General features: G+C 37.9%; 2 protein-coding genes across 2 annotated transcripts; both read right to left on the bottom strand.

Moving 5' to 3' along the window:
- Positions 1 to 486: 486 nt before the first annotated feature.
- LOC137397540 (uncharacterized) lies at positions 487 to 1,380 on the bottom strand. Its single transcript, XM_068083832.1, has one exon. The coding sequence runs from the start codon at positions 1,378 to 1,380 to the stop codon at positions 487 to 489; it is 894 nt and encodes a 297-aa protein (XP_067939933.1).
- Positions 1,381 to 7,313: 5,933 nt separating this feature from the next.
- On the bottom strand, positions 7,314 to 7,814 carry LOC137397539 (uncharacterized). Its single transcript, XM_068083831.1, has one exon. The coding sequence runs from the start codon at positions 7,812 to 7,814 to the stop codon at positions 7,314 to 7,316; it is 501 nt and encodes a 166-aa protein (XP_067939932.1).
- Between the last annotated feature and the right edge of the window lie 7,184 nt (positions 7,815 to 14,998).

The raw sequence follows: 14,998 nt of genomic DNA, 5'->3' as shown, positions 1-14,998 counted from the left end.
TCTAAACCCTCGGCACCAGTTTTCATTACTATAATGTTAAAAAAACAAAGCACGGGTTTTATTGTTTAGTTAAGATTTCTCTAGACATCTTGTTTAAATACAGCCAAACTCCTTAGACATGCTTTAACAGAATGTTTATTCTCTCACTCAATTTTGTGTGTTTTCACAATGCTATGAGAGTCTAATATTTATATAATGTTATATAAGACTATCGAAACAAAAAAATATCGAAAGACCATCGAAAAAAAACAATTTATTGCAAAATGGCAATGCAAGAGCTATGAATCTCTCTAGCTTAGCTAAAAATACACAAAAAAGATTAAAATTATCAATTTCATTTATAGGCAGCATCAGTGCAATCTACAAGCACAGGTTATATAAACAAGCATCACTAATTAAGCAATTATATTGCCGTTAATGCGATGATGATCTCATGGCTATTCCGTAGGCACTAGGTGAATGAGAGCTTGTTTACTACACTCCAACCTAAAATATATTGATTTTGCTACTACATTCTAGTGTGCTGGCTTGGCCTTCAGACCTTTGGTGATTTGTTTCAGTCGGTTCCTGTGCCCAATTGGTTTTTGTGACCGTTGTTTTTCGTTCTCTGTGGAGTGCAGTTGGGTGCTTTTGCTCAAGCCTTTTGCATGTTGCTTTAGCTGAGCAGTCTTTCGACTTGTGATTGGGCTTCAGGCATCCAAAACATAAAGAATTTGACTTTACAAATTCTACTTGTCTCTCACCCTCCAATTTTCTCAAACTTCGACATTCCGCTATTTTGTGGTTGCTTAATCTGCAATACTTACATGAGTCTGGTTGATTCTTTTCTCTACCTTGTGTTTGCAATGTCACTCTTTTGTCCTTGACAAAAATGAAACTGTTGTTATGACTTCCTTTGTATTTCTCTAGTGGTTTTGGAGGTGGAGCATGAAATGGATTGCAAGATATCTCGGCTTCATCAGCAACAAACTTGGCAAAGTCTTGAAAGCTTGGGAATTGTCCTGCTTTCTGTTTATCAGTGATTTCCCGGATCCATCTATTAGCTAACCAATCTGAAAGTTTATGCGTCAAATTCTTGTTTTCTCTGCTGTCATGAAAAATATTTAGCTCAGGCACAGTGGGCATGGCTGCAAGACATTTTTGTAAAAAGTCACCAAATTTGCGGAGTCCAACACTGTCTTTACTGCCAATCTTCGACCATTGGTCAAGCTTTTCTCGGGAGGCTTCTGCTACTGTATATGCATTACCAAATCGGTTCTTTAGTGTCGCTCTTGCGGTTTTGTAGGCGTCACTTGTTTTCAGCATAAAATAGCCTTCAATGGTTTCTTTTGCTGCTCCAGCTACATACCGTTTCAGGTAGTGTAACTTTTCAATTGACATGCAGTTTTGCCTGTCAATGAGTGTGTCAAAAGCCACTTCCCAATCTATGTACTGCTTGGGGTTCCCAAAAAAACCATTGGTTCAGGTGGAAGCAGTCTAGAAAGGCTCAAGGCTGAAGCAATTGAGTTTGCCAGTATGCTGCCAATCGTTGCTTCTGTGCTCGTATTCAAAAACCTGGTTTCGTTAAATGGTTTTTGCTCGTTAATTGTGCATCGATTGCTGCATTCAGTGCACTCGCTTCCTTTCCTTGACTTTCTTGGTGCTGGAATTAGCTTGTATTTAGCAACAGGTATTGGTGGAGAGGGGTGTGGCGTTTGGTACATAAGCAGGCTGCTCCCTTCTACTTGATCTTCTCATTCTAATGCTTTCAAGTACAACTGCCATTTTTCTTATTGGGCTTGCAACCTAGCTTGAGCCTTTATTTGAGCCATTTCGTGACGTTTTTGCTCTATTTCATCATGTTGTTTCTTCTCAAGTGCACGGATTTCATCCTCATTGGTTTGAATTTGTGTTTGAATATTGATTTCCTCTACTAAGAAATTAGCTTGTCTTTCATTTAATTTCAACCTTAATGCTGAAGAGTTAACTGATCTATGAGAAGTTCTAGAACCTATTGATGAAGAATATGAATTTTTCTAGTTTTAGACAATGCAAAGCATTCACTGCGAGCCTTTGTTAAATGCACTTGTTGTGAATCTGAAATGTATTCCTTCAATCTTACTGAACGTTCATGCAGCAAGTGTTTTACTTGTTTGATTATCACATCTCTATTTTTGCGAGTCTGACCATGTTTTGTACCAAACTAGGTTTCATGCTTGATCTTTGAGCTTTTATACAGCTAAATGACCTTACTGCGTTTTCAGCGCAGGTATTCATTCAGTTCACTTTCGATTTTCTGAAGTCTATCCGATGAAACATCTTCAGATATTTCAGCAAGCAAAGCTTCATGCTGATGACTTTCAGCATTCATGTTAACTTCTAACTGTTCTAAGAGTTGGTTAACAGCTATTCTAGATGACTGCTTTAGCTTATGTTCACTAATACTGTGTATTTCAGTATCATGTTCTTCGCTGCCTATAAGAGCATTGCCAGTTGCTTTATCATGATCATGCTCACTATCAGCAATCGTACTAGCATTTGAAACGTCGGTCATAGCAATGGTTGTGGTTGACCACGATGCTCAACACAAGCGCCGCAATGGTTTTGAAAGAGCTTAGCTATCAGCAGCGCCTTTTGATTACTATCACAGACCAATTGTAAACAAATGCAGCGCTATTGCGCTTCAAGTCTTATGTAACCTAATGCCTTGAGATCACTATCACTTAACCACTTACAAGGATGTTTTAAATTTCACCCTAATTAAACCTAACTTAAACCAAAACTGATTTAATTAACCGTAATTCTACAATTTTTCACTGAAAAATTAAAAACTTGGCTGGTTAATATCTAAGAAAATAATAACTAGTCAAAACTTAGTCTTTGTACCAACAGTATAGCTTTCTTCAAAAATACTACTCAATTGGCTACCAATGTCTGCGACTAATTTACTTATTGCGTCACTTAGCTGTTCCTTCAAGATTTTGATGACTTGGCTATCCTTTTATCCTTGTGCTCCTTTATGGCTTGCTCTGGCTCCTCTCTTGTTGAATTGCTCTGGCTCCTTAGGTAGCGTTAATAGAGGACATCTTTGCCGTTTCTCTATCAGGTCTCTGAATGGTAGATACAGATGAGTGACTTAGTTTCTTGTGTTGCTGCAGATGGGTGCTTCACACTCCCCAGGATAAACTTAGTGCTTAGAGTTTTTACTGTACTGTCCATACAGGGTTAAAGAACTGAGTCCAACTAATTCAGGTTCATATTGTTTATTTGGAACCCAAACCGTGAAAACTAAAATAAAAGCGTAATATGACATAAAATATTTTTGCATGTGTTTATAGAAGCTTATATCAGTAGGCAATTTGCACACTTCCAAGCAATATAAAATTAATAAAGTATATAAGTTCTATAATATGCAAATGCTACAACAATTACATGAATGATTGCTAATAATATAAATTGCATACCTCTTTGGCCTTTTACCCAGGTAAGGCAGTAAAAAGATTTGATCACTTGTATGCCAAGCTATGACTGTTGATGAAAGATGAATATTGAAAAACTACATGCTGCCAACTAGCAGAGTAGCTTGGTGTAAATTGGCTTAGTACAAATCAGCAGAGTTTATATACAGGTGGCTATAACATAAACAAATACAATTTATTGCAAAATGGCAATGCAAGAGTTATGAATTTCTCTAGCTTAGCTAAAAATACAAAAAAAAAAAATTGTCAATTTGATTCATAGGCAGCATCAGTGCAATCTACAAGCGTATAGGTTACATAAACAAGCATTGCTAACTGAAGTGAATGAGAGTTTGTTTACTACATGTTATATAAACTATCGAAACTGTTGTCCTTATACCACTTGCTCTTAAATGTCTACCTAGTATGTACGCACTTATATTTCTAGCGAACCTAAAGTCTGCCTGTACACTACAGCAGCTATGGGCTCTTCTTAACAGCATTGAGAGACAAAAGTGAAAGTGCAGTTGCTCCTTCATCAAAGTTACCACTGTTATCCAAATCAGCTCACCTAGACGACCACAAGTCGTTATGGCTTACTAGGAAAACAACGATCTGCTAAATGAGTTGAGTACCTATAGATGTTTGATAGATGCGATTGTTTCCTTTTCGTAGATGAAAACTGCTGCCATGCCTTATCTGTGATTCCGAGATCAAGCTACATATGAGTTGACGTTGCTTGTAGTAAGTTTATGATAATGTACTGTTAGTAGACTGATTTAGAGTTTCAGACATGTTAGCCTATTTTTATGATCAAATACTAAGTTTCCATACAGAGATAGTGTAGCGACACCTGAGTACATCAATGCTGCAGAGCTATGCTTCATAGGGCACTATAGTAGAGCGATGATTGTGTGACACATTATGTCAAGGCATATGTCTGCATATGAAGAAACAGGAAAACAAGACCTATGCGCACCCACAAGTGTGACACTGTTGGCCGCTAAGGCCGTTTCTATGGCACAAAAATCACGCATTGCGCGGATGTTTTGCTTCTAAACCGTGACACTGAATCGCGACACAATGAAAGCGACACAGCTGTTTACATGATGGTTTTGCAGAAGGGAGGGGAGGCGTGTGCTGCAACGTTATCACTATGAAAACCCAATAATTGTATGTCTGCTCGCAATATGCTACTGGCCTGCAATCTAATGAACTTTTGAAGTCGTCACCCATTCCAGAATTGGTTAGGCATATTTGCACCTATCCTTCATTTTTTCGTGACGTCATTCTATCGTTGTCGGCCATCTTTGTAAACAACTTTTAACGTTAGCAACACAAAGCTTTTGCAATGAATTTTTGAAAACGATGCTTTTGTTTGCAAGTTTTTATCATAGTATGAAAACAACACCGAAAATACTATTAAATAAGAGAATGACGATTATTTTCTACAAATATGCCAGCTTTTTTGTGAACGAACGCATGTGCAAACGGCTTGATGACGTAAAAAGAAAAAGAATGGATAGTTGCAGATATTATGTCACAAATCAATCTATATTTGTTACATTTACAGCTGCTAATTTAACACTCTTGTGCGCAGTCTAAAGGTGTCTCTGGGCAAAATTCATAGAAAGTCATGATTAGTAAGCTATTTATAGCCATATTGAGTGGGCTACATCTATAAAAGATTTGACCGATAGTGCAAAGTTCTGTTGAAAGTTTTGTTTTAAATAGAGACATCAATTAACTAGCTTACTATGAGCAATCGTAACAAGTTGAGGTGCATATAGTGGCTTCTGTAAATTTATATAGCTTGAAAAGAATGCAATAGTTTACCAATTTAAGTAAAATCAACAACAAGTAGTGGAAGTTGGTTCAGTATACATCAAAACTTTAAAAATTTCAAAAATTATGTAATCAGGGAAATGGATCTTGCAAAATGAAAGAAACAAAAAATAAATTTATGGTGCGTAAGCATTGTTACGCAAACTTTCTAAAGGAACAATATTGTAAAAATTAAAAGAAAATGGAAAAATCAGTGAACTGGCTTCCACAAGCTGAGAGGAAGTGTTGATGAAACTACGGTAGATAATCATATAACAATACTATCATAGAGTTAGTAGAGTTGTGCATGTAACCAAACTTACCAAATATCTAGCGACATAAAAGTTATGTATCTAATCATTTTCATAAAATTTTTGCTATATCAGAGGTTGAACGACATTACATTACATATGGATATACGTGGAAGCCGCGATCATTAGGAGCATATGTGGCACTACCTGGTAAGCCAGGCTGGTCGTACGCCTAGAGTGATCTCTGATAACTGTATGCATAGAGTGATCTTTGATAACAGTTGTCAGAGAGTCGGTAACGCCGCTAATATCATTTGCACTTGTGTTACTACCCTGGGTAATATCAGTTACTACATTAGAAACGACAAACCAACCGTCATTTCCTCTCTGCAGAACTGAACAATATTCGCTGCTTAAAAGATGTGACATATCAGAAACGTCTGAGTGTTTGCGTCTTTTGTTCATAGTTTCGTCACAGTGTTCACCTACAGTAATCCCGAAATACGTTTTGTGATAATCTGTACAGACAAGTGAATTTCGAACTGTCGCGATAGGTCCTTGATATTTGTGGCTGCATGTGGCATCTTCATTGCTGTTACAGACCCTGAAGGAAATTGATTCTGGATGCATGTTAGAAGTGTCATAGAACACTTCGGTGTGATGATGGTAAGGACTAGTAGCTCCCTCAGCTATACAGGATATCAAGCACGTAGGAAAATGTGTAACACAATCCTTGTAGTTGACGACCCTGAAGCTTTCGTAGACTTTTTCACGAAAATCTGTAGCATAGAGTTTGTCACCAACCCGAGGCATGCCGTAAGTATATAACTTAATTCTTTTTCTGTCTAAAAGCCCTTTTTGAGAAAACGTAAATGCTGCGATCGAAGCCAAAGCACCACCCAGAGAGTGGCCCAGGGCTGTATTGTCCAAAGAAAAAGTGGTCAGGAGACTGTCAATTAGTAATTGCCAGAGGGCCGAAGGCCCAACTCGCCCGTGTGGGGAGGGTCTGGGAGTGGAACTGAAACGCCCTCCCAGAGAAGGAGGGTTCGGGGGCCCTCAACCGAGAAAATTTTGAGAATTAAGAGCAAAATTAGAGCATTTTAAAGTGTATTTTGTATTATTTAAGGTGGATATTTAGGTCCTGCCAAGGTGAGTCATTTCCAGTCTTGCAAAGAGAGCTAGCTACAGAATTACATGGGTTTGAGTTGTAACCATATATATGTGTATTTACATTTATATTCATAAATATACATACATGTACATGTGTACATAGAAGATTGATTGTTATAGCTTGACACTCGTCTTTTAAAAAGCTCTTCTTCTGCCAATGTGTCCATGGCAGAAATCTTTCACAACTGATTTTGTATCTATTTCAACATCTTTATATATGTGTAATATTAGAAGATTATTTAGACAGCCTGCCCCATAGTGTTCCTCATCGATGTTTGGATTGTTTGAAAATTATCTCTCGCCCACTGCATTGGTGGCAGGCAAAACCAATACTAGATAATTAGTGAGCCTCTCCACTTCATAGCTCTTAGCGCTAGAGCGCAACGTTGCGCTAGAGCGCTAGGTAATTAGTTGTTGGAAATTCCAAGTGAATGAGCTTAGACTGAAATTCTTACTAATTAGCCGCCGAAGATCACTAAAAAGTTGGGGCGACTCAGCTGCCCAGCCGCCTCAGGGAATACGGGCTTGTGAATTTTAGTGCCACGTAATGAATTCCACTATGTACACTGCCGATTTCGCAATTTCCAAGATTTTGACCGAAGAAAAGTGCTCCGGACGGTTCCGGAGTCTCCTAATAGGACAATACAGTACTGGAGTGGCCACTGAAATGAACCGTAAAGTCAGGATACTGCTCCAACAACTTCATAACTTGTGGTTCAAGACAGCTTAACTTCTGATAAGCTATGAGAAAATATTTCTGTACGTGGCCTTTTCCATATGCCAGCTTGGATTTAAACAGGATACTAAATGCCTGAACAATAAACTGAGGAATAAATGAAGTGGTTCCTCTGAAAGACACGTATATCGACTCCCGACTGACTGACAACCCAATAATTGCTGCGCATTCTTTATATTTGAAAATAGTGTTGTCACATGGTCTTGCTATAACTTCGACTATGTCAATGTCATTTGGTAAGGTGTTACGACCAGCTTTGAGTTTTTCAATGCAAACTTTCGGCTCATCGCTATAAGCGGCAGCTGCGAGAAACACCTGCTCATATGCCAGTTCTTTACTGTAGTTGGTGCTGATTTCTTCAAGTCTGTCACAGTCTGATTGGTGTTTGACATTCATAGTCGCGGGACAAGGGTTATACAAATATGACCCAACTGTGTGACATGCATTGTCCGAAGAACACCAACGACATTTTTCAACACGAGCAAACGATTTCTTTATCACACAGCTTGAACAACTCTTTTTAGAAGCGCAGGTGCTAGCGTTTACAAGCTGAGAAGTTAGTACAGCAACGAGACACAGAAATCCAAGTGATGTCATCATCCTCGCTGGATAATCTAAAACCAACGTATTGATATCAAACTATGAATGTTTTAAAATTTGTAAGTTTTTGTTACGCCTATAATATCCGAATGGCTACAAAAGTGAAGGTGATTGGCTAACAACATACCTTGACCACCAATCAGGTTTCATTAAGTGCAACCTGATTGGTGCACTTAATGCTACCTTAAAAAGGTTTAGAAAGGTGTCTAAATGCGCAGTATAAGTGCTCTATTAAGCACTTATACTGTGCATTTAGACACTTTGTTAATAAGTGCTTTTAGCATTTATGAACAAACGTATTTATAAATGCTCAATAGAGTACTTATAAATACGAAATGTGACAATTGATGTCGATTTGAGAGAAGTTTTGGCACATATTTTACTTCTGGATATGTTAACTGCGATCAAGCTATGTTGTGTTTTTTTATCTTGAAACATCTCGTCAGTCAGATCAGCTAAAACCACAAGCAAAATCTCAAATGATATCTATAGCAAAAATATTCCTATAGCTGACTATACCAGATGTGATCACTGATGTGATGTTCAATTTGATGTGATCACATCTTTAGACACCTCACACACTATGTTAACAGCAGCTTAATAAGAAGAATCATGACTGTACTTTTAATTAATCATTCTGAAAATACTAATTTATTTTTCTATTTGCTGAAATGCCAAAAACTTTAAGTGTCACGTCATGTAATAAGATAACATATAATATACTCAGCAAAATAAATAAGATAATGTATCACAAAATATGTACATAGTCCATTTGCCTAAAAATATTGTACAGTCTCCTACACCTAATTTACAGGAAATAATTGGGTTAGGTAATATACCAGAGGAAACAAATCCAAATGTTGGATAGCATTACAATGTCGCGAAGCTGGGTCTATATTGCTGGTTTCACTCAGTGAATGTTTTGATATGTAAGCAATCATTTGGTTTCTGCAGACCCACGCCCTTAGCCATAACTACTTCAAAAGCTCAAGGCACACTCCTACAGATTATGTACACAAGAGGGTAAAAAGGTAGATAAGCAAAGCCCTGGAAAGTAGGGCTAAAGAACTATTACGTCACTCCCCTTCCTGCACTATCTAGAGCGTTGTACTCTACTTATCTCTTTCTCATAATTTCAGGTGTCCTTCATCAATGATGTATTCGATCTTTCTTGTTTAGTCATTGTCTAGATTGTGCTTGCATAACGCTATCATTATCTATGACACCTGGAATTCAAATAACTTATATCTTTTTAGTAAACATCACATGTTTTTGATTAAAATTTCCTGCAGCTGATAAGAAAGCTAATAACTAACTAGCCCTTTCCCTCAGCTGATAAGAAAGCTAATAACTAACTAGCTAAACTCTTCCAAATTGGAACTCCTTCTTATTCAATCAAAATTCCCATATTCTTCCAAATTTAATTTAGGCATCGACAGTTTAAAAGGTTGTGTTAAATCAACTGGTTTGGTGAGTCTTCATGTTCCTAATCACTAAAATTAACTACATTAAATTGAATTGATTAAAAACTACCACTTTCTTATATAATGTTGAGACTATTTAGCACATATAGGGATCTAATGAAACACATGCTGAGTATAGAAGTTAAATATGTTCTAATAGTCAATAGTATAGACTACAAAGTAAACTTTCACACTCCGTCTTAATAAAAATCAGCCACTGTATATAATAATAAAATAATGATTTAAAATACATGTATTAAGTTAGTGTATATATACACACTAACTCTAGTCCAGCTCATCCAGTTTGTTCTTTTTTAACAGTTTTAGTACAAAGTATTAAAGTTTAATATGAAGTATTAAAATTACATACTTAAAAACTATGTTTTGACAGTCAAACTCTGGTAGATACAGTAAGAATAATGGGAGCCCAAAACAGGAAGTGAAAAGTATTGAACACTGCCAGCAGGTCCATATACATAGTATAACAATAGAATATTATGTAATTATTTAGCTAATTAATAAGTGATTAAAGATATTGGGGCATATCATATTATACATGTATAATATGATATACAAGTACCATATTCCATGCACAATGTGATATACATGTACCATATTCCATGTACAATATGATATACATGTGCCATATTACATGTATAATATTGTAAAGGATCTGACTCCGATAGCTGAGTCAGCTTTACTTCCTAACAAGGGAGATGCAACCTGAGCCGAAAGGCCGAAAGCAGTGAAAGTAAAGGAAATGACAATGAGATTTTTCTATCGATTCTTATAAGATTATTATCCACCTGCATGATGCAGTGGCTGATGATCGCAATGCAAACCAACTAGGTAACATAGTAATTTTACCTTCGTCTTTTACTAGTGGCCTGCGCTACATGCATGAGCGTACACAGGATGCCATGACATATGTACGACATTACGGCAGACCAGACCTCTTCGTCACATTTACCTGAAACAGCAAATGGGATGAGATTTCCAATGAATTGCTGCCTGGTCAGCAAAGTTATGACAGGTACAATGTGGTTGCAAGAGTGTTTCACCCAATACTAAAGCAACTAATGGATTACATCACCACCATTGCATTATTTGGCGCTGTGCGATGCCATATGTGCACCATTTAATGGCAAAAATGTGGACTCCCTCATGCACACATTCTAATTTTGTTATGCGATCGCATCAGGCCAGAACAGGTTGATTGTGTCATTTTTGCAGAAATACAAAATTGAGTGGAAGACCCTGAGCTATTCGAAATTGTCACTGAGCACATGGTACATGGTTCATGTGGCCAGCTAAACCCCGGTTCACCCTGCATGAAAGATGGCACATGTACCAAAAAGTACCCTAAAGCTCTCATTAAAGACAAAGTTACTGGCATAGATGGGTATCCATTGTATCGTCGCCGTTCCGCTGATGATGGAGGTTTCACCAAACAACACACATTGCTAGCTGTTGGAGAGGCCTACGACATCATTTTGGACAATAGATGGATAGTGCCTTATTGCCCTTTGCTGTCCAAAGTATTCAATGTGCACATCAATGTCGAATTTCGCAACTCAGCGAAGTCCATCAAATACATTTGCAAACATGTCAATAAGGGTAGTGATCAAGCAGTGTCGGCTTGGAAAGAGATGGAGCACAAGTTGATGAAGTAGCTCGCTATGAGAGTGAAAAGTACATCAGTGCAAATGAAGCAATGTGGCGCATCTTCAGTCTCCCCATTCATGCATGACACCCGACTGTTCAGCATCTGGGTGTCCATTTTGAGAATGGCCAGAGAGTGTATTTCACTGAAGCAAATCTTCAGCAACAACTTCAAGAACCACATGACATTACCCTTACAGCCTTTTTCAAGCTTTGTACACTTGATGATTTTGCCAGGACGCTTCTCTACTGCCAGTTGCCAGCCTATTACACCTTTGACGCATCCACAAAATGCTGGAAGAGATGAGTTCATAGAGCTGCAGTGCCTGATCATCCTGGCATATATCAAACTGATGCCCTAGCACGGGTATACACTGTTCACCCCAACAATCGTGAATGTTTCTTTTTTCGAATCATGCTGCATCACGTGGTTGGCCCAATGTCCTTTCAGCATTTAAGAACTGTTGAAGGTCATGTCTGTGCTACTTTCCATGAAGCATGCAGGCGTTTGGGGCTATTGGAAGATGATGCACAGTGGAAGGAGACCTTGGAAGAAGCTGCAACTGTACGGTCACCTGCCCAACTGCGCAAGTTGTTTGCTATTATGTTGAGCACCTGCCAGCTTTCTCACCCTCTTCAGCTGTGGCAAGAATTTAAGGAACATTTGGCTGAAGACATCCTGTTTCATGAGCGATAACTGCTTCAAGATCAACAACTGCAGTTCACAGATAGAATGTTCAATATTGCTCTTATATTTATTGAGGACCAAGTGCTCGAGGTCACAAACAACAACTTCTCAGTTTATGGACTTCCCAGGTCTGTTAGAGTGGAGCAACCTGTTGTTTGCAGGGAAATATTACGTGAAACAGCATATGACCGTGAAGAGCTTTGTCGCCATGTTGAAACCAACGAACCGCTGCTGCTGGAAGAGCAAAGAGCTGCATATAACACAGTTTTGGAGAAAATTGGACAAAGCAGTGGCGGTATGGTGTTTCTTCACGCACCAGGTGGGACCGGCAAAACCTTCGCCACTAATCTTATATTGGCGAAAGTACGAGAGTCTGGAAAAATTGCTTTGGCTGTAGCTTCATCTGGCATTGCAGCTACCTTACTCCTTGGTGGCCGCACTGCGCATTCAGCACTGAAACTGCCTCTTAATTTGGCCAGAACTGAGAATCCTGTGTGCAAAATCAAAAAAAACAGCGGAACTGCCCAACTTCTGCAACAAAACATTCTTATTGTGTGGGATGAGTGCACAATGTTGCACAAGCTCGCATTTAAAGCTCTAAATCTTACACTAAAGGACTTGCATGAAAATAATAGACTTTTCGGTGGGGTAACTCTTTTACTTTCTGGAGATTTCCGCCAAACATTGCCTGTCATACAAAGAGGCACACCCGCTGATGAGATAAATGCATGTATCAAATTATCATTTTTGTGGCCATCTGTTGTGCAGCTGCATTTGACATGAAACATGCGTGTCGCTATTCTTGGCGACGAAACAAGTGAACAGTTCGCTGCTGGACTGCTGCGTATTGGTGAAGATCGTTTGCCAGTCAGTGCTGAGGATGGTTTGGTGTCACTTGATGGCTACGGCACTTTTGAGGATTCAACCGAGGAACTTCAGGAGAACGTTTACCCTAATCTGCGACAGAGGTTCCAAGATGTTGATTGGTTATCTGAGTGAGCTATTCTTTGCCCCCGGAATGATGCAGCTGCTGCCATAAACTCACAGCTTTTAGCCCAACTACCTGGCAATTCAAAAACCTTCACTTCTGTTGATACGTCATTGACTGATGACGCTGCTGAAGAATATCCTGTGGAATTCTTAAATTTACTGGACTTGCCCGGACTTCCTGCTCATAAATTGCAGCTAAAGATAGGAATACTGATCATGCTTCTTCACAACCTCAATCCTCCAAAGTTATGTAATGGCACTCGGCTATTTGTTACGCAAATGTTTTCGCACGTAATTCAGGCCAAAATCATTTCAGCATCGGGTAGAGGAGAATACGTTTTTATTCCAAGGATCCAATTATTCTAACTAATCTACCATTTTGAATTTAAAAGGATTCTGTTCCCCATCAGAGTCTGCTTCGCTATGACCATCAACAAGTCGCAAGGTCAGTCCCTCAAAGTAGCTGGTATTGACTTACTGTCCCCCTGCTTTAGCCATGGCCAGCTGTATGTTGCCTGCTCAAGAGTAGGCACAAGCCGAAAACTATATGTTCATACACCCGACAGAAAAACAAAAAATGTTGTCTATCCACAAGTGTTGCGTTGATTAACATTGTCTTATTGTTATGTCATGCTTGCATTAAATTAACATTATGTTATTATTGTGTCATGCTATGTTCTTCATGTTCTGCTATACCTACCTATTATCCACATGCAGCATTTTCTAGCATATTTTTCAGTATATATATATATATATATATATATATATATATTTTCATGCATTTTTTCCCTTATTGGGTCTCATAAAAAGGCTATCATGTTGGCGTTATGTTTTATTATTGTAAGGTGCTAATGCTGTATCTGCCTTGACATCATACTGTCTGTCCTATTATACATGTAAATTTTACTGATAAACTTGATTAACACAACGACATTACTGCAGCACTGTTTGTATATACCATGTCAAAACACAGGTTATAGACGAAGAACTGGTGAGCCATGATTAGTGTTAAAAGTCTCTATTCGATGTAGAACTGTAGAAGTCATGTATAGTGAATGTAGATGTCTCCATTCAATGAATGCTAGCAATAGCTCAGCAGTGCAATAGCAAAATATTTTGTAGAATTTCTTAAAACATGCACAATCTTTCAATACTGCCAGTTTGAACAATTTCGGTTTGCCTAACAATGTCAATTTCATTATCAAGTTACCTGTACAAAAATAGGACAACTCCCATTTTAGTGGTTTGAAACTGATGCATTGTAGACTAGCTGTAAAACACATTGCAGATTTCCATTGTTCTCTCCAAAATGATTGACATGTATGACTGCGTATGTGTATGCTGTCTGATTAGCCCAACAATTTCATTAGACTGCATATTTGGAGTTGTTTTACAGTATGAAAGACAACTCTCAATAAACTTCTTGCTGTGCGTGAATCTTTTCCCGTTGACGGGCAGTGCAGCTAGTAATATATAATTGTAAGAATAATTATTTGATTTTATAAGATTATTATGAGATTTAGTTATAAGAATAATCATTTGAATTTACAAGATTGAAGTATATAGTGACCCATGGCGTGCAATATGTTGCTGTTATTATTTTTCTAAAGATTTTGTTGATGATACACTGGCTGTGCCCAATATCGTGATACTGCCAAGCTGTTTTTAATATCTGCAAAATTAAGTAATAGGCCTACATTTTCTAATAGATATACAACTATTTTAATGACAACCAACTAAAATATGTTTAAATTTTTAAATTCAGCATAATTTTTTAGATATAAATACTGACATCTAGATAAATATCACAACTTCTTGATATTGGTTGCAATGACCAATATTATACAGCCCCTGCCAGCCTGTGTATATTACACAGCAGCTTGCCATTTTACTTCTAATACTACATTTCTCCTATTGCAGGGGAGAGATATAAACATATAATATTTTTCTTTCATTATTGCTGTTTGTTGTACATAATAACACCCAGTAAATTACAGCTACTATTGCAGCTACCATTGCAATTCTCCTATCGCACTGCAGTGCCACTTGACTGCTAATATTGCATTTCTCAACCACCAGTACCCTTTCTTTTTTCTATTATCACTTTGGTCGTGGGCTGTATGACAGGGGAATTTCTAGTTTATAATACTATTTATTGTATTTAAAAATGATATATA

The sequence above is a fragment of the Watersipora subatra genome, chromosome 5 (assembly GCF_963576615.1).
Source record: "Watersipora subatra chromosome 5, tzWatSuba1.1, whole genome shotgun sequence".
Taxonomy (NCBI): Eukaryota; Metazoa; Bryozoa; class Gymnolaemata; order Cheilostomatida; family Watersiporidae; genus Watersipora; species Watersipora subatra.
The sequence above is the reverse complement of the archived record's forward strand: the minus strand, read 5'-3'. Positions and strand labels throughout refer to the sequence as shown.